This window comes from Ochotona curzoniae, unplaced genomic scaffold (assembly GCF_017591425.1).
Source record: "Ochotona curzoniae isolate NIBS_2020 unplaced genomic scaffold, NIBS_Ocur_1.0 contig_3520, whole genome shotgun sequence".
NCBI classification, from domain to species: domain Eukaryota; kingdom Metazoa; phylum Chordata; class Mammalia; order Lagomorpha; family Ochotonidae; genus Ochotona; species Ochotona curzoniae.
The window spans coordinates 19,736,631-19,761,897 of record NW_024465894.1 but is presented as its reverse complement, the minus strand read 5'-3'; the positions used below and the strand labels follow the sequence as shown (position 1 = coordinate 19,761,897).

At 46.9% G+C, this 25,267-nt stretch overlaps 1 protein-coding gene across 3 annotated transcripts in view; it reads left to right on the top strand.

Moving 5' to 3' along the window:
* Positions 1-24,738, top strand: part of KIZ (kizuna centrosomal protein) — a 68,095-nt gene extending 43,357 nt beyond the window's left edge. For all 3 annotated transcript variants that reach the window (XM_040981776.1, XM_040981773.1, XM_040981774.1), the window contains 4 exons: positions 12,693-12,797; positions 16,274-16,370; positions 23,684-23,727; positions 24,592-24,738. In XM_040981776.1, the coding sequence (XP_040837710.1) occupies positions 12,693-12,797; positions 16,274-16,370; positions 23,684-23,727; positions 24,592-24,695 (350 nt within the window). In that variant the 3' untranslated portion in view covers positions 24,696-24,738. The remainder of the gene's footprint in view (positions 1-12,692; positions 12,798-16,273; positions 16,371-23,683; positions 23,728-24,591) is intronic.
* Positions 24,739-25,267: the final 529 nt, after the last annotated feature.

The following is a 25,267-nucleotide window of genomic DNA, read 5'->3' as shown; positions in this document are numbered from 1 at the left end:
GCTGAGCTAGGCCGAAGGGGGAAGCCAGGAGTTTCTTCCAGGTTGTACCTGTAGTAGAGCAGTTGGGATTCAAACCAGCACTCATGTGGGATGCTGGCACTACAGGGGGCAGCTTAACCCCCTATGCCACAGTGCCAGCCCACTCATTTTTTTTTTTTAAATAATTTATTTGAGAAGCAGAGAGACAGGGGCAGAGAAAGGGAGCTCCCATATGTTGGCTCGCTCCCCAGAAATTGCAGCCAGACCTCCCCAATAGGGGCAGGAGCCCAGGTACTTGAAGTATCACAGCACTATGCAGAAGCTGCAGGAAGGCTAGTAATTGGACCCAAGTACTCCACTGTGGGATGCAGGTGCAGGCTGGTGGTGTGTAAGTAAGCCTATTTAGCTGCCACATGCTGAAGCAGGAGATGAGTCACAGGAGCACACCGTAACCCAATGACCAGGCCCGATGGCATGGCATCCATGTACACCTGCAAGCATCTTCTACCACGCAGCCTTTCCGCACCTGCATTGATATAGAGCTCCCCAGGAACAGCCGCAGATGCTTCTGATCAGACTCTTCTCTCCTGTGTAAGTTGAATATGTATTATCAAAGTAAGATTGCTGGGGGGCGTGGCCTAGCGGCTAAAGTCCTTGCCTTGAACGGGCCCGGGATCCCATATGGGCACCGGTTCTAATCCCGGCAGCTCCACTTCCCACCCAGCTCCCTGCCTGTGGCCTGGGAAAGCAGTCAAGGATGGCCCAAAGCTTTGGGATCCTGCACCCTTGTGAGATACCCAAAAGAAGTTCTGGGTCCTGGCTTCGGATCGGCATAGCATCGGCCGTTGCACTCACTTGCGGAGTGAATCATCGGACGGAAGATCTTCCTCTCTGTCTCTCCTCCTCTCTGTATATCTGACTTTCCAATAAATAAATAAATCTTAAAAAAAAAAATGATTGCTGGGGCCTGGCATGGTAGCCTAGTGCCTAAAGTCCTCGCTTTCAAAGCGCCGGGATCCCATATGGGTGCTAGTTCTAATCCCGGCAGCCCTGCTTCCATCCAGCTCCCTGCTTGTGGTCTGGGAAAGCAGTGAAGGACAGCACAAAGCCTTGGGACCCTATTCCCATGTGGGAGACCCGGAAGAAACTCCTGATTCCTGGCTTCAGATTGGTTCAGCTCTGGCTGTTGGGGGTCACCTGGGAAGTGAATCATCGGATGGAAGATCTTCCTGTCTGTCTCTCCTCCTCTCTGTATATATAACTTTGCAATAAAAATAAATAAATCTTTAAAAAAAAAAAAGTAAGATCACTGGCGGGGGTAGGCAGGGCCAGGCAGAAGCTTGCTTGTGCCTCAGTCACCAAGCCTGTGCAATACAGCAGTTTAAAAACCTCAGGTTTCGTCAAGACTGATTGAGATTTTCACACATATGCTAGGCTGGCTTAGATGGAATCTAAATTATACCATTACCTTGTTTCGTTGCAGAATATCAACAGCAGCAATTAGTATTCCGAACAGCATTCTATTTGTTGTACATCTGAATTTGCTAATACCTTATTTTGTAAAGTGCTATACTACTTCATTATAAATTCAAAGGTCTGACTTTAAATATTTATACAAGTAAACACGCCACTGCCTGGAGGTCCCGGAGGCATGCACCTGCATCCACGGTGGTTTTGTTCCTGTTTACAAGCAGGGAAGAATGGCATGTTTTAAAGGCAATTCAGTCCTTGGCATGAGGGCTAATTCTGTAAACTCATGTTTCTTGTGATGAACTCTGGTTTATAGTAAAGCAGTTATGTATGTATTAGGCATTGCCCAAGCCCCAGTGGGAGGTGTACATTACCTGTGTCTTTATGATTGGTAAAGAACAGTCAGCGGTTGATGACTTATGTAAGGGGTAAACGTTTCATTCCACATTACAAATATTTTCTTTTCTCTTAAACATTTTCCCAGTAATAAGTGTATTGAGTTTTTATTTTTCATTTTGAGGAAAAGCTCCATAGGTTCTTTCTTGATAATTTTTATTAATAGAAGTATAGAAGATACCAAATTGTGGATAACTAGAGAATCATTTGAAAGCTTTCCCCTTTCATTGGCTTTTGAATGGAGAAGTACGTGGTGGCTCCCAAATTTATTTCCATGAGAATGGTAAAAGCTTGTTGAGTAGAACCCGGAAAGTGTCCTGGTTACCACTCTCTCCCAGTCTTCTCTTTGGCTGTTCTTCCCTGTCATTCCTTTCTGTGAATACCTAAGTCTCTCCAAAGCCAATCATGGCCTTTGTTTATAAGAGAAAACATCATTAAGTACCAGGCTTTCAAAGCTTCCTTTGCTCTATGCAAAAAAGGTGGGTTCCATACCTAGAAGTAATGAGCACTGTTTGCCATGAAAATTTGAAAAGAAATTGTCCTTTCAACAGCCTGCCATCCAACTGTAGAGTTGGCAGCTTAAGAAATTAATGCTTTGTGCCTGTTTTAACCAGAGCATCAAACATGTAAAAATAATAATAATGTGGGAGATGCAAAAAGAAACTTTGCAAAGTCACAGACTTTGTCCAACCAAGCATTACTGTTCTGTCCTTGTACTGTGCCCGTGTCCTTCGCTGTCCTCCAGCCATGCATTCTCCTTTGAAGTTCACGTTTGATAGTCTTGGGTACTTACACTCTGCTTAATACTGTTGCTGCGTCTCTTGCTGCTGCTAAGTTCTTAACCATAACCTTTATATTAAATTGTTGTATCTTTGATAGAATTATTTGGAAATTTGATTTTTTATAGGATAAAGAAAGTATGATTTAAGATAAAATCTCTTTGTTGTAGGTTCCTGTTGTTGTACATACACTAGTTGTACACTAGTTGTGTTTGTATTGGATACTTCCTTCTAGAATATTCCAGAGACCAGGGATATTTCTGAATCTGTCCCGTGAGGGGTTGAGGAGCTCCAGCAGTTGGCTTCATCCAACAGTGTCGATGCGTTCTGCTCCCTGCTGTTGCTCCTCCCCACTGAGCAACTATATTGGGAAAGCAGACATGCTCCCTGACAGGGTGTTCTTCACATTTACGTGAGATCACGTGTGTGCAAGGGCCTACCAGATACTAAACACTCATACGTAGTGTTCGTGATGTATAAAAATCATATTGTGAACAATGCAAGTGTTAACCTTCTCCATTGGCCCTCACATTCCCCAGCATTTCCAGAGCAGTGACATCTGGTTTAAAGGAGCCTCACAGAGCAGATTCAGGAAGGAAAAGGCATGGGGCAAATGGGGACGCATTATTATAGAAAAAGTAATTCCAGCCCAGTACAGGGTGTCTCAGTGCCTAAATCCTTGCCTTACAAGTGCTAGGATCCCAAATGGGCATCAGTTTGTGTCCTGGCTCCTCCTTGTCCCATCTAGCTCCCTGCTTGTGGCCTGGGAAAACTTTAGAATATGACCCCAATGCCTTGGGACCCTGCACCCACATGGGAGGCCCAGAAGAATCTCCTGGCTTTGTAAATAAAACAAAAAATAATCCTGAGACAATCCCCCAAAGGGTGTCTAGGTACCTTGCATTTGTTTTCCCTGAGTTGGAGTAGCCCCAGGGGTCCAAGACTTGTCCCAGTGGGTACTGCTGCGATTTCTCCAAGACAGCACTTCCTCACGGTTCGGCTCAATTAGCTTCTGCTACAAGTTTCCACTTGAGAACACAGCTGATGATCTGAATTCAGAAGGGTGCTTATGTTATCCAGAAGGAATTTTGAAGGGAGTTTCATGATGCTTTTACAGTTCCTAATGTATGTTATGAGAAAACCCTTAGAGAAAGAATGCTAAAAAAAATTGTTCCGGAGATTCTTACTGGTCAAGACCTGATGTCCCTCCCTGTGAGTTTACTGTCATGGCCTTAGTGTTACCCTTGTGTGTCTCCACCACTGGGCACATGGTCTCTAGGCACGGATGCAATCCCTGTCTCGTAGTTGGTAATGTTGCCCACATGTGTTCTATCCATTGAACAAAGGTATATTTTGATGCCAAACCTTGCCTGTGCAATCTGTTACATTTTGAAAATGGGATCAGTACTAGAAATAACCAAGAGACAGTAGTAAAGAGTCTGTGGACATGCTCTGGGAATTAGATTTTTTCAAAAGTTGAATGGGTCACCAGCATTCAGTACAATAAAGTTAAAATTCAGTGTTTTCTGATTACATCTTTTTGCAACCCTGCCCTGCTTCTCGATGAGCTTGCTACTTAAGGAGGCTTCAGGTTGCTCTAGTATAACCATGCACAAGTGCTGTGATTGAAAGCTCTTGTTAAAGCTGCTGTTGCCCACAAGTGCCCTCCTTTGGTGTGGGGCCTTTCTACAGGTCTGTTTGCTTTGCAGCCATTTCAAAAGAGATAGAAAAAGAGCTTGGGATAAAATCCAAGGTAGGCACAACACATTGGAAACTCTGAAGTTCCACTGTTTTCAGGATGCTGAGGGCCCTGGGGGTGACCTGTGAATGACACAATAGCTATTTTTTCAAGGATTTATTTATTTAAAAGAGTGACAGAGACAGAGATAGAGATTTTCCGTCCTCTGGTTTACCCCCCAAATGGCCACAATGGCGGGGCCCAAATCCAGCAATCAGGAGCTTCAGCCAAGTATCTCATGTGGGTGCAGGGGCCCAGAGACTTGGAGCATGTTCCACTGCTTTCCCAAGTACACTAGCAGAAAGTTGGGCTGGGACTCAAATCATTGCAGGCAGTTTTTTAACCACTTAGGTCATATTGCCAACCCCTGTTATTTATAAATATTTAAGGGACTGCCATATACAAGGCAAAACATCTAAAACATAAGATGCAGCTGAGTTTCAAAAGAATTTTCTAGATGTTTATTTTAGCCAAGCCATGCTAAGTGCCTTCCGGGGTGAGATTCTGTGCTAGATGTCTGAGCATTTGGGAACTATGGCTGTCTTAGAGGGGTGGCGTCGAAGAAATTCTTATTTCTGAGACCTGTGCTATTCCTTCTAAGGCTAGAGTTTAATTATCATTTTGGATTGATGTGATCTAGTGTATAAATAAGCTTTAGCCTTTATTGCTCTTTCTTATTTGTTTATCACCCCAATGCATAGATTTTCCTGGCAAAAGACCCATCCTTAAAGCCTTCCTCAGGATATTTGCTGTGACAGTCACTATAGAAAGTGAGTTTTCTGTGCCGAGATTTACGTAGAAACCCTGTACATGTACACCCATTCCAACCATAGTAACTATCCCACAGCCCGTGTGATGGGTTGTTTATGCAGTCTGCCCAATTTAATATTCAAATCGTTCTCACTAAAGAAGCCAGGTAGAAATCAAAAATGAATTGTGTAGGTCATATGTCATTTGTGTGTATATTCTTTCCTTGAGACATCTGGGACAGCAAAAGATTAGTCCCTACCTCCCAGTAAGCTTCAAATCTCCACAATAGCCTTATGGAGTAAATATTGGTAACATACCCTGCATCAGTGGAGCACAAGCTCAGAAAGTGTTTGTCCAACCTAGTAAGCTGTGCAGCCGGGTGATGGATCCAGAATTGAACCCAAATTTTAGAATGTGAGCTCCAGACTCCTTCTGTTGCTCCACTCTGCTTCTTCTCCCCAGGAAGCAGCTGCATCAAGATGCTGGGTCAGTTGAGCTTCAGTTTATATCGCAGCAGAAAGTTAACTCTGCAAAGATGCTTTGAAAGCAGGATGAACAGGGTTGTAGTTGTATCTTCTCTTGGGCAAAGCTAGCAGACAGGGTGGTGCGGGAACTTGCAGAGATTTCTGAGTGGGGCAAGCCTGAGTGCACCCAGACCTCTGAGGGCCTACACAGCTGGCGAGGCCTTCCAATGGGTGTTTCCAATGGGTGCTTCCAATGGGTGCTCCCTGAAACCCACAGGTCAGGAGGAGAGTGATGCTTGCTTAGACTCAGAGTCCGCCTTGGACACTCATTCCCACAGTGCCAAGTCAATTGGCGTTTACACCAAACCTACTTTTCAGTATTAAATGAGTTTTAGTAAATGACATGTTTATACTGAATGTCATAAAAATCCGGCACCCAACATAGTACATGACACACAGTGGGCACTTAATGTGCAACGAGTGAATAAAAATGGGAATATTACAGAGTTCCCTTCAATGCTTGTTGATTTGGGCCAGAATACTGTCTCAGCCATTCACTCCACCAGTACTTTTCCCACCCACGTGCCCATCCTGGCAAAACCCATCTCCTTAAGCTCCATGTGAAAAGGGCCCTTGGCTTTTATCTCAAGAGGATTAAGCTTCTAAGAATGTCCATTCAGCCTCTCATTCTTTTGACACCAATTCTCTTGGTCAAGCTGTATTGAAAGTGGGTTGCCTGACTGTGCTATTCCTCACTGATAGTCTTTGGCAAGCTGAAACATTCAAAGTCATGCTAGGACGGGCTTTTAGAATCTTTCCAGTATACATTTTAAGGGTGCCATTTGGAGTGCTGGACAGTGTTTTCCAAAACATTATTGCTTAAGTTTCACACCAGATTGGAAAAGGCAAAAACACTGGTAACTGTGTTTGTCCTGGGAGAAAAGATGAGAGTGACAATTTGGGGCCACAAAGTGCAGGGCTTAATACCCTTTCTACCTCAGATTTTAATAAGAGTATGCCTGTCCCAGCTTGTGTAACACCAAGGGAGCCACTGTGTATCCACTGCCCGACTATTCAGTAGATTCCACTAGCAATCGTTCCAGCACAGTCAGGGAGCCTACAACTCGCAGTGGCCAAGGATTCATCATTGCAGTGCAGGTTGCTGGTGTTACTTAGTATAGTAATTAAAGCACAAAGAATACCTGTGTCAAGAGCTCTGCTGAATGGATGTTTTTGCAGTCAAGGATGTGAATCCATAATGTGGAGAGAATCTGGGTAGGGTGGGGCACCCAGATAGATGGTACAGTAGTAGTACAGTCAGGTGACTTTCTAGGCTGTCCAAGTGAAACACCTTTGTTTCACAGGAAAGACTCAAACTGAAAAGAGGAGACATCAGATTGTAGATATCTTCTTAAAGTAGGGGCTGGGTGACACATTGTTTTCCTTGGGCTGCTATCATAAAGTACTCCCAGCTACAGAGAGCAGAGGTTCTGGATGTAGAAATCAGAAACCCAAGGTGGCAGCAGGCCCAGCCTCGCTGGAAGGCTCGGGAGCCGGGCTCCTCTCGGCCTCTGACAGCCTCTAACGGTTCCTGCCTCTTGGCCACTGCAGTCTAGCCCTGCCTTTGCGTTCCTCCTTCTCTGGGTCTCTGTGTCCGCTCCTCTTAGCACCAGCTGTTGAACGTAGGGCTTCACTGAAATGCAGAACGGTTTCAACTTGAGATCCTTAACTAACACACCTACCGGAACAAAGCAAAACAAAACAAAAAAAACATTTCCAAGTAAAATCACATTCTTAGGTTCTGGATAGACCTGACTTTTGGCTGCAGTGCTGTTCAGTCTAAGTGTACAAGAAAGGATTTCATTGCAATTCACATTTCTAGCATCTAATTCATCTTAGGGAGTCATTAGATTCTACTGTAAAGGATGGTAAATATTAATATTGGCATTTTTGACTCTTCCCTTTACATAGATTTGTAAAAGAAAGAAAGAAAAAGCTTACCAAGAGAAAAAATAAAAACACCTTTGTGATCAAGACTACTCGAGCTTTGAAAAGTTAAAAAGATTCCTTGAGGTTGAGAGTTTAAAACTCACCTCCCACAAATGAATGAGGTCACATGGCAAATACTGTGACTGTGATTTTACACAGAAAGTGAAGTCAGCCAGATTAGGGGCAAGCCTAAGGTTTGTTTTCAGGTCCAATTGTTGAGTTGCCCTGTTGAGATTAAGACTGGAGCAGTCTCTACAGAAGCAGCCCCAGGCAAGGGGTGTGGATTGAGAGCACCTGGTCTACCTTAGCTCTCCGGCTCAGAGCTCAATGAAACCTTGGCAACACAGTGCAGCCTCAGGTCTGTTGAAGGAGTGGCATTTCTTGAAAAAGGCTGAAGTGATTTGGATCCACACCTGTGTGTTCTTTGTGACCTTTTAAGAAAATTCCTATATCCAGATGAGCTTTCTGTCTTTAGACTTGTACAAACACTGCTACCCTAATACTTTCTCATTTGCAAATGATCAGGTTACTAGAAAAATGATTTCTGGATTTTTAGTGATAATGCTTATGTTTTGAATAATTTCAAGAAATATATCTTGTTTTGATCCCATTTTCTTTCAGAAACTGGGTCTTGCAGCATCCGCAGTACATCTAGTACCATGCAAAAGAAAAATGACAATGTTGGGAAGTTCTGTGTACAGAAAATATATTTTCAAATTTACTTTTAGAACTTCTACACAGTTCACATAGGAATAGTAATTATCCCTCCTCACTCGAAGATGCCCAGTTCTTCGCCAGTCCAAGGGCATTTTTTTCCTAGCTGCAGGGAAAGTATTGTTTGTATCTGCCTTTGTGATTCCTCTTCTGGGCTCAACTCTCCCCTCCCTTTTCCCCCAGTGTCCTTTAAGGATTTCTGCAGAAGCAATGGAAGATTGTTTGCCCAGAAGACACCCCTTCGAGGCTGCTGAGCCACTCGTTTATCCGGCTCTTGTAATAGGTTGTTAAAAACATTTGCTCATCAGATATTTTCTTTTTGTTTTAGATTTAGAAGTATTTTAGCAGGTGTACATTTGCATGTAAAAGAGAATAAAAGATATCAAGTTGAGGCTTTCTCCTCTCCTCCACACCATCTCTCTCCTACCTCCCTTTATTGGGCAGCTTTTCATTTTCTTTCTCTAGCTGTTTCTATTTTCTAGACATAAAACATGTATCAAAAAGACTAAAACAGCCTCAGTGATCCTTCAGCACTTTGCAGGTGGCTAAATGACTGGGCTTGGGCAAGAAATATATAACAAAGTCGGTGAAAATGTATTTAGCTCATAGTGTGGTCTGTCTGGAATTAGTAGCCACGAATAGATTTAACGCTTGGAGCTGCTGCTACCCAGAACTGACTCCTTTGCCTTGATTGATGCTTTCATTTGTAGTGTTTTGTACTTTGCAAACTAAATCTTGACACACTTGACTACGTAATAGGTGCTTGACTGAGATTCAGAAATGAAAGCTTATACATGCATCTGTTACCAGAACATTCCAAAGGAAAATAATGATATTCTTTAGAAATTTTGCTTTATCTATCATTGTCATTACTTGGTGAGCTTCGTCACAAATGGGAGGGGTGTATTTCCCGGAAGTTGCAAGGCATAGGATAGAAAGCAAAGTCTTAAGTGACCACCCAGTTCACAGATTTTCTGACTTCAGGGTTACTAATTCCTTCACTAGTTATTTTCCCCTTGGAAATCCATATGTCCTATCCCTATTTCTTTCATAGCAGGCCAGCTTAAACTTCTAGATTTGTTCCATTTGCTCTTCTGTTGATTTGTTTGATCACTGAATCTGCAGGGCCGCACAGTTCCTCTTTTAGCTGTGTCATTGTCACCGTCCTTGCTTCAGAAAAATCTGGGCCTGCGTTGGCACAAGCCTCGTATCTGTCTCCTTTCCCATCTGGATCGTTTGAGACTTCAGCAGAAGACATGCTCTTGCCTCCCAGGTTGTCTGAAACCTGGCCCTTTTGGCTACGTGAGGCTGCTTAGCCTTCCCCCTGCTGTGGATGAGCTGCCGCTGGGTCTCCAGGAGGCCTTTGGAGGAGAAAGCTGACCTCCAGCTTCGGCTCTGGTGTTCTCATGCCATTTTTAGGGTTTCTAAAAAGTTGTTCACCAGTCTAGTTTCCAAGTTGTAAATAAACATATTGTGGTTGACCTGTGCAGTGTTTTGTTTAAAAATATAAAGGAGAGGCAGAAATCTGGCAGGACCATTCCTGCTTTTCCACCAGGTAGCAGTTGGCTCTAGCCAAGGACCAGCTGCTCCATGCAGCGTGAGGGCAGGCCCTGCAGGGGGCTGAGGCCCTGGCTTCCTCACTCTACCTTAGCTGCCTTAACGCTCTTCTGTGTCCCTCTTTGCCCTAGAAGGCTCCTGCATTCCCAGTCCTGCCCTGTCTATTTTGGTGGCAGGATCTGGGGTCTGAGCCCTTCCTCCCATCTCCAATTTTGTTTACACAGTTCATGCATTCTTTAACCAACTCCTAACGCCTGGGTTTTTCCTAGCTACGGCTCTCAGCCCTTTGCTATTGTTTTGTGCTTCCCTTCCGACCGGAACTAGTGGGTGACACATGCCAAAGGGAGACCGGCTCCAGCTCCACTGCATCTGAGCCCTCGTACAGACGTCCTCTTGTGGACGGCAGGCAGCACCTGCCCCGTCCAGCCCTTCCAGTGCGTTGGTGTCTGCATGGGTCTGCCATGGTTCATGCTTATTCCTCCTCCTGAACACGTTTCATCCTTCTACCTTTGAAAATTCACTTTGCTCTTAAACCATTAGAGGAAGTGTTCAATGGGTAGGGAAAGGGAGATGGTGTCCAGCAGTCCTCGGCTTGATTTTGCTGGCACCTTAGCACTCAGGTTAAGGTAGCTGCATCCCAGATAAGGATTGTTCAGAGTACGGCCGTGATTGGGAGAAGGGCTGCGGAAGGCTGAAGGAGCCTGGAAGGGATTACCTGAATGGGAAGGGAATGGCTGACAGGGAAGGGATTAACCGGGAAGGAGTTGGCTGACCGGGAAGGGGTTGTCTGACCAGGAAGGGGCTGGCTCTCCCTTAGTGGGCCGGTAAGGCTAGGCCTCTTCCTGCAGGACAGCTGGTCAGCAGCCTTGAAGGGGAAGCCCAAAACAGTGTCCTCTCAGGAGGGGAGGGCAGGAGGCTGAGACAGACTGTGAGAAAGATGGAGATGAGCTGGTTTTTCCACAGTAGGAAAAGGATCCCTTGCAGCTCACAGTAAGCTCCATTGCCTCTGGGTGGATCCTGCCCACCCCACGCCACATGCCAGCCACTGGTCTCCGTGCCGCCTCCCACTTGGGCCAAACACTCAATCCACTTAAACTGGAAGTTCCCTTTCAGCTACCGCCGTGCTATACCTCCCGAACATCTTCTGGAAGTCACAGTACTTGGTGTTTTCCTGACCTTGGGGAAGTGGGGGAGCACCTGCTTGGAGCCCAGCAAGGCCCCTGAAGGCAGCAGAAGGGAGCTCTGACCACAACTCCCACAGCTGCCCCCTCCAGCACCGAAGCCTTTGTTGCTCAAGGAGCCGCTCTGTTTTTTCCCTTTTTAACTTCTACCTTCACAATGTTTTCCTTGACCAAATAAGCTTAATTGAATGCAGAATAGCATATGGTCATTAAATTCCAGACTTGTACCCTAAAAGCTAAAAAAAAGGAGTTTTTTTTGGTCAGTTTTTATAAAATAAGCAGGGCATTTCACCTGTTTTACAATGATTCTTTACCTTTCAAATTTCAGACATTGTGTTTCTGATTTTATTAATAGATCTCCCTCCTCATCAACACACTTTATAACTCATCAAAAGTATTATGGCTATTAAGAGTTCATCAGAGAATGTTACAGCGCCTCCTGTGGGAGACATTCCAATGCTGGGAAATGTATTCTCTCCCAGGCCGGAGCTCATGCAGTTCACACACACACACACACACACACACACACGCGCCAGGCTCACACAGTTCACACACACACACACACCACGCTCACACAATTCACATACACACACACACACACACGCCAGGCTCACATAGTTCACACACACACACACGCCAGGCTCACACAGTTCACACACACAAACTAGGTAAAATAACACTCTTTCCTTATACTCTTACAGTTTTCTGTATTAATTTATTAAAATCACACCCATCAGACTTATTTCATGACCCAGTATTGTTACCAAGCTTTGCTTTAGGATTTATAAATCATCTCTTAAGAGTCCTTGCTCCATACATATTTTTGATTATTTAGCATTTGAAGTTCCAAAGTAAGATGCTCTTCTTAAATAGTCAGTTTTAACCTGACTCGTTCCCAGTACAGTGAGATAAGTTACATTTTCATTCTTTAGTGTGGTGGAAATTTCAACCCAGTCATCAAGGGGTTGGGCCTTGAACTCGCAGGTCAGGGCAGCGAAAGCAAGAAAGCAGCTGACAAGGCTGCTGCAAGAGTCCCTTTGTGGCTACACTGGCAATGTGGGCGTTGTTTCCTTATATCCATGTCAAAGCACTAGTTTTCTGTTTCAGGTATCCTAGAGGCAGAAAGCAGTGAGGGAGGTTGGATCTTAATGTCATTTTTGGCCATTTTGCCTAGTGCCTTCCCCAGTGTGGCAGCAGACATGTGGCCGGGCAGCCTGGGAGCCGGAGCCGGGCCAGGGGGATGACACTTGATGCCTGGCTGTGTTGCCTGCCCACATCCTCCCTCTGCTTCCCGCAGGGTGGACTCGGAGTCCACCCTGCTGCCGCGTCATTCCCGCAGCCTCTCCCAGAGCCCCAACAAGAGCCTGGGAAGCAGAGCGGACCACTCCCAAGAGCCCTTGGTGTGGGCTGCAGGGAAAAGCAGTCATTTTGTTATGAGGAGACCCACAGACCCCTCAAAAGAGTGACAGATTGGCCACCTCAGGTAGACTCAGCTGCTGCGTTTGCATCTGGAAAACTGTGTTAACTACTGTGTTTTGTTTGCTTTCAGAATTTCAAAAATGTGATGTCAGAAAATTAACTTGCATTTTAAGAGTTCACCTCATGGGAGGAATTGAAGATGCTTCTCTCTGGACAATAGCAAAGTCAGGGTATCTAATTTTTTGCTTTTCCATAGAAACAAGAGTCTACCAATTGCTGAAGATGTCTGCCCTCCAGGATAACAGGAAGCAGACTGAAGACAGATTGCCAAGGGCAGCTGCCTCTGCGTCACAGCCGTCAGGTGCGTCAGTGTCCTGGGCCAGCCAAGGGCTTTGTAACAAGCTGCAACCAGGTCCTGGACAGCTAGTACGTCTCTGTCCTTAGCAAACAGGCATGTGGAAGAACCATGTGCCCTCCCACCTCACCTCCGTGCCAGTCCCAGCCCTGGGATTCTTCTAGATGAATCATGATAGTCACCTGTCACTTAGGACTACAGAGATGCTCCCAGTTCCTTCTCCTCCCCGTGTCTCCTGGCTTCTTCATCATCAGAAGGGTAATATGGAGCTGGGCTGACCCCTCCCCAGAGTCTGAGGTCTTTCAAGTATTTTTTATGTGTCTTCCTGGAAAGCTGAGTTCCTGCCACCTAGGATTTTGTTTTTGCAATAATTCTGTTTGTTTTCTTAGATTGATTATTTTACATTAATTACTTTCAGTGCTTTTCCTTTTATCATACCCTTTCCTTAAATATATATGTTTTTAAATTTATTTGGAAGGCAGCAGTGACAGAGGGAGAGACAGAGCGACAGAAAGATGCCTTCCATCCTTTGGCTCACTCTCCAATTGGACACAAGAGTGAGTCTGAGCCCAGTTAGAGCAGGCCAAAGCTGGTAACCTGGAATCCATCTGCATCACGCACATGGGTGGCAGGGCCCGAGCACTGGATCATCAGAATTCTGCTGCTTTTGCAGGCACATTAACCAAGAGCTGGATGCAAGGCAGAACAGCCAGGACTTGAACCAGTGTTCCAGTATGGGATGCCAGCTTAACCCGTGGTGTACAACATTGGCCCCTGTTACAATTTTTTAAGAAATTCAAGTTACCTCCACTCTCTTTGTGACAGTGGATTGATATGGACATACACATGAATAGCTAGAACCACCCTGCCATGAGTTTAGCCATCAGAATGAGTAGTGGTTTTTGTTAAGTGCTTGTTTATTTATTTAAAAGGCAAACTTACAGAAAGACATTTTCCACTCACTGGTTCATTGCCCAGGTAGTGCAACTGCCAGAGCTGGGCCAGACCCGAGCCAGGAGCTTCATCCGGGTCTCCCGTATTACTGGCAGAGACCCAACGACTTGGACTGTCTTCCATGTTTTCCCATGACACATTAGCAGAAAGCTGGATTGGGAGTGGAACTGCCAGGATGTGGATCACTGCCCATATGTGATGCGGGTTTCACAGATAGCAGGGGCTGCCTAACTCACTGCCCCAGTTTCTTAATATCATATAATTCCCTATCCATATTCAAATCCCCCAATTGTTCCAAGCATGTTTTCTTCCTATGGGCTTTTTGTTTTTGAGGGATGTGCTTAGGGTGTCTGTAATTGGAGTAACATTTGTAGGTGAGACTGATGGTGGAGTCAGTTGCAGTCAAATTCCATTATTTTGATTGGTTTGAGAATTCAGGGCCTTGGGAGGGCCTGCCCTGTGGCGGTGATACGATCTGCGGAGCTGGAGGAGAGTGCAGCTTCTTGACTATCACACGAGCCCTCCAGCTTGAGGGGAGTTGCTGTCGCTCTGGAAAGTTAACTGGTTCTTGTAAATTCTTTGCCCTCATCACCTTCACATTTGAACCAGATGAGAACCCACTATTTAGGGGCCAGTACATTGGCTCAGCCTGCTATTCCTCTATCTCCAGGTGTTCGTATGCGTGCTTTTTTGTGTCCTGGCTGTTCTACTTCCCTTGCAGCTCCCTGTTTGTAGCCCAAGACTTTAGGTCCCTGCATTCATGTGGGAGACCAGGAAGAAGCCCTAGCTTCAGATTGGCTGAGCTCTGACCATTGTGGTCACTGTGGGAGTGAACCAGCTGATGGAGGATCTTTGTCTCTCTGCTCTGTAAATCTACCTTTGCAATAAAAAATAAATAAGAAGAATCCAAAATCTTAGAACATGTATACCTAACCAGCTCATTTTACAAGAGATCCCAAGAGTAATTACTACCTGGCTTGGAGCTAGCTGGTGGGCACACACAGCTAGGAGGGCAACCCCACAAATCTGGTTTTGGTGAGCATTTGGGGGATGATTCATTAGGCCGATACAAAAGACGCTTAGGTTTGGTGTAAATTGTGGTCTCTTGAATGTCTAAAAAAAAAATGCTGGTACTACCAATATACTAATAGTAGATGTGTTTTTTATTAACCTACTTTATAAGTGAAATGATACTTTATAGATAGTCAATGAAGCATCAGTTGATTCAAGTCCCTCCTTGTACCCTAAGCTTACCCATCCTGTGCTCTACAGCATTCCTAACCTTCCCACTGCGCAGTCTTTTGCCCCAGGGGTGACCACCATCAGCCTGTGCTCTAATCCTCCCACTGTGGAGTCCTGTGCCCCGGGGGTGACCACAATCAGCCTGTGCTCTAACCCCCACCCCCCACTGTGGAGTCCTGTGCCCTGAGGGTGGCCGCCATCAGACTGTGCTCTAACCCCCTCCACTGTGGAGTCCTGTGCCCTGAGGGTGACCACAGTCAGCCTGTGCTCTAACCCCTCCCCCTCCCCCCCCCCGTGGAGTCCTGCAGTCCTGCGAAGGCACCAAGGGTGGACGCCATCAGCCTAGTGAGACAGTGACCCAGACCTGCATGTGGTGGCTGGGTGTTCACGCCTGTTCTGCCCCTGACAATAGGGACTTTTCTGAGCTGTGAAGAGAAGCACATAGCGCAGATTCCCTAGCCACCCAGAGGTGGTCATGGGCCTGGGGGGACCCAAACACCCACATTCTAGATCTCTGCCTCTGGCTGGGCTTGCTGCTGAGGAAAGCCGCTCCAGCCAACTCCAGCTGTGAGCCCTAGTCTCCACTGTCCTTAGAGACAGGTAGGCCCTAGAACGGACCGCTGCGAGGATTGCCTGCTAAGTGGGGTGCAGGTTAGACATTCTGTAGACGCCTTTGGCCAAGATGCCCAGTCCTTGCCCACCTAGGGTCCCAGGTGATGCCAGGTAGGAAGCAGACCTGTCACACAGACAGCCAAGGCTGAGCAGACCTGGCAGCAGCCAGCAGGAAATGCTTGCAGTCTGGGAGCAGCCCAGGGACAGTTCGGCTCTCCTGGCTCTCCAGAAAGAGGTCATTTGTGCGGCCTCTCCTCCCCTTCAGCCTCCTGGATGGAGAAAAGATTTGGCAGAGGGTTACATGGGCCGGGGGTGTGTGCCCATTCCTGAGGCTGCATTGTGCCCTGATTGTCACCAGCATATCTAATAACATTTATTAACCGGTACTGCATGCCCCAGGAGACACCCACCTGCTACCCAGTACATCCTTGAAAATCAAGGCCTTTGGGGAGCTTTTCTGTCTTGCTTTATGTGGCCTTGGCGTGAGGACCCCAGGAAAGTATCCCACTTCCTGTAAGTGCTCTGCCGGCAGGGTCTTGCCTTGGGTGGTTTGCACAGCATCTTCCTCCATTATGTCTTCCTTCCCGAGGTCTTGGCGAGGCCGCCTCTCCATGCACTCCTGTCCCCGTGCTGCCTGGCAGCCACCACTCACTCTGTGTCTGTGCCCTCCCCAGGTCTGCACGTTGGCAGCAGTGCACCCCAGACAAAGTCGGCCAGCAGCACCGCCTCCGGAGCCCGGGATTCATCTGGTGAGGGAAGTCCTTTGTCAAGGTAATGTCTGCAGGGCCCGTCTGAATGCAGTGAGCAGCCAGGTACGGTCAGCAGTGATGAGTTAGGCTCTGCCTACCCACAGCATCCCGTCATGTGACTTGATGCGGGCTTATAGGCTGGGTTTTTGTTTATCACAAATAACAGTTGAAATTTCAGTCCACCTTTGCAAGTGTTGGCGCCGGAGCAAAGTATTGTTTGGCAGCTGTTGTTTTCTTGCTGTGAGACTCAATTGACACCTCAGTGAACCACAAATTAGCCTCCACAGCTGCTCGCAGTAGGACTGCTAAGAGGCAGCACAATGGAAGTTGTCAGGAAAGGGCCTTCAAAGGAGTGAAGTGACCTGTTTCTTCTTTCTGACGTGACAGACTAGCCACTGCTGGCCACTGGCTTTTTTATTTCTGTGTGTCACCACGTATTCTTGTCCCTACCTTTTTGGTAGTATTTGCTATTTTTCGTAAGTTACAAAGTTGATCTTTCGTCATTTGTTCAGAGCAGTGGTTACTGCTGAATTTGCCCACATAAAATGTCAATCATGCAATGACGTTTAGTCATTTAAAGGAATTTATAGGTTGGGAATATAAACATTTGGTGAGATATCCACCTTTTTCTTTAAACCAAATGTCCTTTAAACCAGCACAGCAAGTGTCCTTCGTAATTCAGAATTGCTCATTAACAGGGTGTCTTCTAAGAGGTTGTGCTGTGTTCAAATCAGCTACTTACCTTGGGTGAAAATTTCTGATGCTACATACAGGTTTCCATAAAATAAAACGATTTGATCTAGAAGTGCATTTTATAATGAAAAATATGTTTTCACTTAGATTCTTTAGGATCAGGCATATATTAAAAGACTGGTTTTCCTTTAAAAATTTATCATGGTTATAAAATGCTCGTGTGATTTTCACAAATTAGTGCCAATATCCGAATTTTCCTCCATGTGTTTGAAGAAATGGGTGATGAATAGGACTGGAAGCATATTAAAATATTTTTACAGTTGCACCACAAATTCAAGTCCTCAGTCTCCTGAAAGAAATTTTAGAGGACAATGAATTCAGATAGCTTTCAGGATTTAACATGACTGTTGGGCTTAACAATACGCCCCCATCATTTTTTAAAGAATTTTATAAGCGTTTGTCTCCACTAAAAAAAAAAATTTTGATACGTTAAATATGTTATTTGGGCAATTTGAAAATGCCTTCAAAAAGCAGTTAGATTTTGTAGACCCTTTTCTCAGTCTGTCAGTTTTCATCCTGTCTGTATTTCTAAACTGAATTCAAACCTTTCAGTTAAAGAACAGAAGGCTTTTGTTATTATTCTTATATGAAATTAACTTTCCAGTAAATTACAGGTAATGCCAACATCCCCTTTAGGAACACACACACACACACACACACACACACACACCTTCAGGAAGCCCCTGGTTCCTGGCACTTGCTCGTACAGGCTTGATGTGCTGGGTGCCGCCGGAGTCTCGCCCTGGGCTTGGGGTTGTGAATTCCCAGCCTGGCTCTGGAGAGCTCCGGCATTGCTGTTTGTGCTTGGATTCGTGGAATTTTCTTAGAGGCTTACATGTAAGGCTCCCACTTACAGCAGTCGCTCCTTGTGCTTTATTGCTTTGACAAGTGGTCTCGAGACCCAGTACTTGAGAATAAACATACCAGTGCAGTGCTCCTGTAGCACTTTTAAAAATTCTTCTTTGCTCTATTTTGTCAGTGAGCTGATGAGCAATCTAAAAAAAAAAAAAAAAAAAAAAAAAGACCCCGCTGGACCTAAAAAAAAAAAAAAGGGGCTTCCTCTGATGTCCTAGAAACAATAATTATGATGTGCTAGTTAAGCCCAAACTACAGCTGAGGGATTTTACTTTAAAGCAGCGGCTTGGGTGCAAAAATGCATTTATAGCTCTTTGTCTGCACCTCATTATGTGTGGGCCTGATTCATTAAGTAATTGGTTTGCAGTTGTTTACATGAGTATTAAGGCCTTCTTTTCAGCCGCCTTTGAGAGATACATTGTGCAAATGTTGCCTGTGATGAATGCGGAATGAGGGCCAGAGGGTCCGTCCTATTGGCTCAACAGTGCGCTCTGTTGAGAAGCCAGAGAAAGGGATTGGGTGCTGCTTTGCATAGCAATGACTTTCTTAATAAGCGCTACAGATTAATACACACCAGCTATAAAAGATGCAAAGAGATACTCTTAGCACATTTGTCCATGCTCATTTCATTGTGATGGTGGTGGGGTGCCGGGCTTTCAGAGCGGCAGCTTCAGTGCATGAGCCGTAATAGAATCCGATGTTTATTGTATTATAAATCACGGGCAAGTAGGCAGATCGGCAACAGTTTATTATTAAAGATTCTTTCAGTGTAAATCTTTTTCTGCCATTGTATTTGCTTCAGCAACATCATTTTGTGGTTGAGTGGGGATGAAAAGCATGATGTGCGAAGGAGTGAGTCCTAATAGGCAGCCGTTCTCCGAGCAAAGACCACTTGTTCCCTTTTGTTCGGGGGTGCATGCCAGAGCTTCCTCTCCTGCGCAGACATTGTCTCGCTTTACCTTCCCCAGGAAGCACTTCGCTCTCGCCCGGATCCACGGATTCCAGGGCGAGGATGTTTTAGCAGACCACCTTGGAGCTTCCATGCGTTAGTTCCTGACTTGCAGCTCTGCTTTCCTAGTTGGGTCAAGACCATGCTTTACCAAGAGGATAGGGTGTGTGCCTGCAGCATAATCTCCCCAGAGAAAGGCTGCAAAAGTCATCCAGCCACTGCGACAGGCAGGGCCACCGTGGGTGGCATTCCAGGCCTGCCCTGCAGCCAAGGGAGTGGCCAGCGGAGGGCGCCAGCCGGCAGCTGATGGCCTAGTGGGGGCTGGGGCATCATCTCATGGCCTTTCCTGTACCGCTTTCCCCAGATTAAAATATAAAGTTACAAAGACTCAACAGTTCAGTGAAGTAAAAATAAAAGTGGTTTTTTTTTTTTCTGGAAGTTCAATCTCTGTGTCTGACTTAGCAAATCTGCATTCTCCCCCAATTCTATTGAAGTAGCAAGTTTTTAAAAACTCTGTTTCTTATGCTAATCCTAAAAGCCTCCCCCCCTTTTTTTTTCCTGCACAGAGCCCCCAAAAGCTATCAATTGACTACTTGAATAGAAGTTAGCAAGTTGAGCCCGGGCAACTAAAAATAACATCTGCTGTAGGACTCCTGATCAGCCATCAGGGGGCGCTCAGACTTTGTCCAATTTAAACTGACTAGCAGACATTTAAAACGTAGTTAATATTTGTGAACAGTTCTTAGGACAAACATTAGCATTTTTCAGGATTATTTTTTTGCCTCCTGTTTTTCAGAAATAGAAGTATTCTGAGGAAATTTCAAGCTGAAGATGCTATTTAAGGAATATTAACACTGATTATAGCTTGTAGTCAAAATCATTAATATTTGTAGAATTTTGAGCCCAGAGACAGGTCTTTTCAGAAGTTGGGATTTTCAGTCCTATAATTGGACCCAGTGCTTGGAAGGAGACTTTGCTCTGGGAGCTGTCCCTCACCGTCCCAGCACTCCTGCCTGGTGCTCTCCGGCAAGACGCCCACCCCCTGCCCCCCAAATCCCATTGCCAAACCCCACAGCCATGGCCTCCGACTGACTGTCACAGAGCAAGCTTGTCACTGGGCTGAGAGGCAGTGTCTCCATTACTACCACTGGGTTGTCATCCTCTTTCAAGGCCAGGCAGGTGTCTGCCCACCATCCCAACAGCTTGCTTCTGCTGCTAGCCGAGGGAGGAGACCCTTGTGGCCGTCACTGTCTCAAATGTGGCACGGCCACCCTGCATACCCCAATAGCCCAGGGCCACCGTGTGAGCACAGCCGGATACAGCCCACTGTTTCCTGTCCTCGCTTTCTCTCCCATGCTGTGCCAGGAAGCTCGGCCCTGCCCCTGCACGTGGCCGATGCCATGCAGGTTTTCAAGGGTTAGCTCAGTCTTCTGTAATTCCCGCCCACACAAGATGGAGCTTGTCCCGTGGTCCCCAGGGCTGTCTCCATCCTCATCTGCTGCGGGGACAGACACCTCTTGCTGCAACCTCCCCAAGGCGAGTTCATCATCTGAGTTGCCTAATCACTAGTGCTGGATGGCCCGGAGTGTCTGACTGCAGAGCAGCATCCCCGCCAGGCTCTGCTGTCCTCTCACCCACAGCACCTTTCCTGTCAAAGTCAGCTGGAAAGGTGAGGGCACCTCTTTGGCATTGGTACCTGAGCCACGGGGATCCACACATTCCCTACCATGGCTGGCTTCTGGAAGTCGCTCCTGTGCGCAGTGCCTTGCAGCTTATGGTGACCTCCGCAGTAGGACTTGTTGGGTGGCTGTGACATTACTTCCATGTGTGATTGTCATGTGCCCATATCGGCAACATTGCACTGTTTCTTTTCTTATTAGATGGATTGAGAGCCTGCAGGCAGGGCCGTGCACTAAATGGGCTCATTTACTGTTTCCACACGGTACATCTGAGTACTGAACACCCGCTTGCCCAGCCACCGCATCACAGATGGGTGTAAAACAGCCACAGACGCAGCACTGGGTGGAGAGTGAGGAACAGGCAAGGCTACAAGAGAGCCCGACCTTGGCCTCATCTTATTTGGAGATAGACTTTGTGAGATTCAGGTCAGTGGGCGGGCACTGACACATTTTAAACAGAGACGCAACCACCACTGGAGTTCTGTTTCTGAGGACAGGAGAACACGGGTAGGTGTCAGCAGTCAGGGGGCAGGTGCAGAGATCCCGGCAGGAGACGCTGCTGTGCTCAGCAGTGAGGCAACAGCACAGGGGGATGCTGGGCCCCTGGCTGCACTGCATGTTCAGTTTGGCAGGACCAAGGGGCTGGTTGGATTCTGACGAGTTGAGTTGTGCAGAGGAACTTGGGGTGGCTGGAAGATCAGGTATGCCACCTGCAGAGATGGGAGGGAGGGCCTGGCTCAGTGTGGGAGCACTGGCTGGTGGTGAGTTTGGCCGCAGCTGGGGCATTGGCCACAAAGCCATCTGGAGAAAGCTGGATGGAGCTAATATGTTTCTGGAACTCATAGACGTGAGCCAGGCCTGAGCTCCCCTACCTCTGTGCCCTTGTTGCCTTCGCAGGGCCCCCCACTGCCCCATCCTGTCTCTTGGTTCCAGCTGGGGAGGTCATGTCTATGTTTAAAGCAGAGACCAGAGTCACCCGCCCTCTTGGGTCCTGCAGCCCCGTCTGTCACCTGTGCCTGTGCTGTGTGTTTGGGAGAGCAGTCCCCTTGCCCCATGCTGTGGTTCTCTAGCTGCACTGCCGACAGCAAAGCGGCCTCTTTTCATACTCTTCCCGACATTTTTGGAATGCACCTCTTCCCTCCAGCACTTAGCTAAAGGGCGATGTGCAAATAATAGACGCCATGCTCAGCTACATTTTCTGTGTGTATGTGTGCGCGCGCGCGTGCACTTTATAAGAGATCAAGTTTGGCAGGCTTGCCTTTTCCTGCCAGCTGCTCGTCTTCCTGGAAGCTTCCATGACTCAGTGAAGCTGCTGTCTGCTTTCAGATGGTTGCAGAGGATGAAGCGGAGGATCCTCCCTTCATGGAGAAATGGCGAAAGGCCCATGCATGGTCATGATAAATGAAGAAGCAGGTCTGAAATTGCAAAGGAAGTGTTTGCTTTTAGCCCAGAAAATGCTAGCTCGGGCCTGACACAGTAGCCTAGCAGCTCAAGTCCTTACCTTGCACATACCAGGATCCCTTGTGGGCACCAGTTCTAATTCTGGCAGCTCCACTTCCCATCCAGCTCCCTGCTTGTGGCCTGGGAAAGCAGTTGAGGATGGCCCAAAGAGTTGGGACCCTGCACCCATATGGGAGACCCAGAAAAGGGTTCTGGCTCCTGGCTTTGGATCAGCACAGCTCTGGCCATGCAACCACTTGGGGAGTGAATCATTGGACAGAAAATCTTCCTCTCTGTCTCTCCTCCTCTCTGTATGTCTGACTTTCCAATTAAAAAAAAATAAATCTTTAAAAAAAGAAAAAAGAAAATGCTAATTCAGTGTATCTTCCCTTATGAGGGGAGGGAGTAAATTATAGCACTTGGTAGGTTTTTTTTTTTTTTTAAGATTTTTATATAGTTGCTTGAAAAGCATAGTACAAAGTGAAGAGGGAAAGATAGAGAAAAAAAAATCTTCCTTCTACTAGTAACTTCCCGAATAGCTGCAACAGCCAGAGCTGGATGGCCCGCAGCCAGGAGCCAGGAGCTCCTTCCAGGTTTCCCATGTGGGTGTAGAGGCCCAAGCACTCGAGCCGTATTCTGCTTCCTAGATATTCAGCTGGCTTAGAAGTGAAGAAGCCAGGGCTGAAACAGGCACGTGTGTAGGATGCTGGCACAGCAGACAGGGGCATAACCGGCTGCACTTCACAGGAGACAGAGTCCTGGCCGGGAGAAGAGTCAGATCACTAGTGGAGCTCTGTCTTTTACAAGATGTGGTATTATTTTTTTTTTCCCATTAAAGTTCTACCAAAAATGTTTTTTCCTTAACTTAAACAAGTCCAGCTTCAGAAAGCAAAATGTGAGTTATTGTCCCTCATTAGACATCTTGTAAACAGCGACGGAAGGAACAAGTCAGGAGAGCTCGTTCAGTGTGTAAGTATCCAGTGTTCGTTTCAGAAGCTTGCCTGGGCCCTTCCAGGCTTGATGGGGCAGGTTTGTGCTGGTTGAAGATGACCAGGGAAAATCACAAGATCTTCTGTCTTCATGGTTGCAATGGCCAGAGCTGGGCTGACCCGAAGCCAGGAATCAGGAGCTTTTTCTGAGTCTGTCATGTAGCCCCTTCCAAGTGCTTTTAAAATCTGGAAAATATGGGGCCTGTGCTGTGGCATAACTCACTAAGCTACTGTCTGTGGCTCCGACATCTCATATAGCGCTGGTTTGAGTCCCAGCTACTCCTGTTCTGACTCCTTGATAATAGCCTGGGAAATCAGCAGAGTGTGGCCCAGGTCCTGAACCTCTGCACCTGTGTGGGAGACCCAGATGAAGCTCCTGGCTCCTGGCTTCAGACCAGCATAGCTCTGGGTGTTGCGGCCACTAAGGGAGTGAACCAGTGGATGGAAGATATCTGCGTGTTTGTGCATGTGCACGTGTGACCTTCTCTCTCTGCAAATCTGCCTTTCAAATAAAAAATAAATAAATGTTTAAAATATAATGAAATCTGGGGAATAAACCCAGTGTTTCTGACCTTGTGGTGCTTCCAAATGCGCTCATGCAGCAGCGCTGAGCAAGTCTGCTCGCCTTGGTTCTCTCCGCAGGACTGAGGCTTCTCTTTTTCTCTTACAGGAATGAAAACAAAAAGAAATTGATCGTCAACCTGAAGTCTAATGGTAAGAGAAATAACTGCACACTGGGTTTTCAATAGTTTGTAGGTGGTGACATAGGTGAGTGTCCCACACCCCCACGTAAGGACTTGGAAGTGGCTACTGCTCACAGAAGTGTCCCCTGGGATCTCCCCAAAGGCACAGGTCCCCAGCACAGAGCCGCACAGGCCCTGCAGCCCACAGCAGCACAGCAGCACAGCAGCACAGCAGCTGGTGCCACCTGTAGCTCAGGGCAGACTGGGCAGTCCACTGCCTCTGCCTGTGACACGACCAGGCTCTCATCAGTCTGCCTCGGCTCTTCACCTCCAGTCCCTCCCACATCCTGACTGGCCTCCGGCTGGCCACTAGCATCCCACACGTGGTGTGCTCTTCTCGCCTTCCTGCTTGGGAACAGCCAGAGTCCCCAGGTCAAGGCTACACTTCCTGCTTCTGGTGTCACCTCGGTCCCCTGCTGTCCAGCTCCTTCCTCCAAAGATCCTGGCTCCAAGCATCTAACCACACCCAGCCTTGTGGCTGTTCAGATGCAAGAGTCTCTGTCTCTTTCTCTGCCTTTAAAATAAGTTAATAAATCTTTTTAAAACTAAAGTGTAGGGGCTGCTGAGGGTGAGGTGGTCTCGGGCCTGATGAAACACCTCAGGTGACTGCAGAAGGGGGAAGGTGGAACTCTGCGAGGGGTTTCCAGAGCATGCCTGGAACACACTTTGAGACTGTGTGAACATGCATGGATGAATGGCTCCTCGGGCACGTCACAGGATATCCTGTTGACCTTTGCTAGACAAGGTGCGTCCCCAGTCCCGCTGTGCTGCCGCCTAAAGCCCGGGTCTGAGCGAGCGAGGCTCCCGTAACCAGCCATCTGGTTTTCTCTTCCAGTCTTCTGGGGTGAGTCGGACGACAGTAACTCAGACATTGAAGCTGCCCTACGTCCGAGGAACTGTGACACATCCAGCGATGGTTTTGATGATTTTTATGATTAAAGCACTGTAACATCAATTGGAAATAAAATCAGCAGACAAGCTGAAATCCTGTGTTGGTATGCAGGGTCCAAAAGGCACACGTCACTGAAAGTGTTCAAGTTGTGTGAAAGGAAGACCTGGACGCCCACTGCCCTCCCAGTGCAGCTTCGTGATGGGTGTGAGTTGGCACATTCATCTTAGTCAAGTGTCAGCAAGACGTGCAGAGACAAATGCAGGGCTCATCAGATTCAAGGTGATTTCCTTTTAGAAAATGACATTGACCCAGAATTTTATGCAAAAATTCAGGGGACCAAAAATAGCCAAAATAACCTTTAAAAAAAAAAGCCAGTAACATTATGACAGGGCCAGGGCACATGCAAGGCTCACGGGCACACAAGAAGGTGCGTGAAAGTCAAACACATGTGCACAATGGCCAATAACATGGTGCTGTAAAGAACGAGCTGCAGTCAGCAGTAACTGTCCTGCAGGTTTGGGATGTTGGTCTTTCCCCTCTTGCAGTCATGAGCATAGCAATAAACACAGCTCCCAGGCACAAGGAAGGAGGACCAAGAACTGCAGTGTGCTCTGTCATT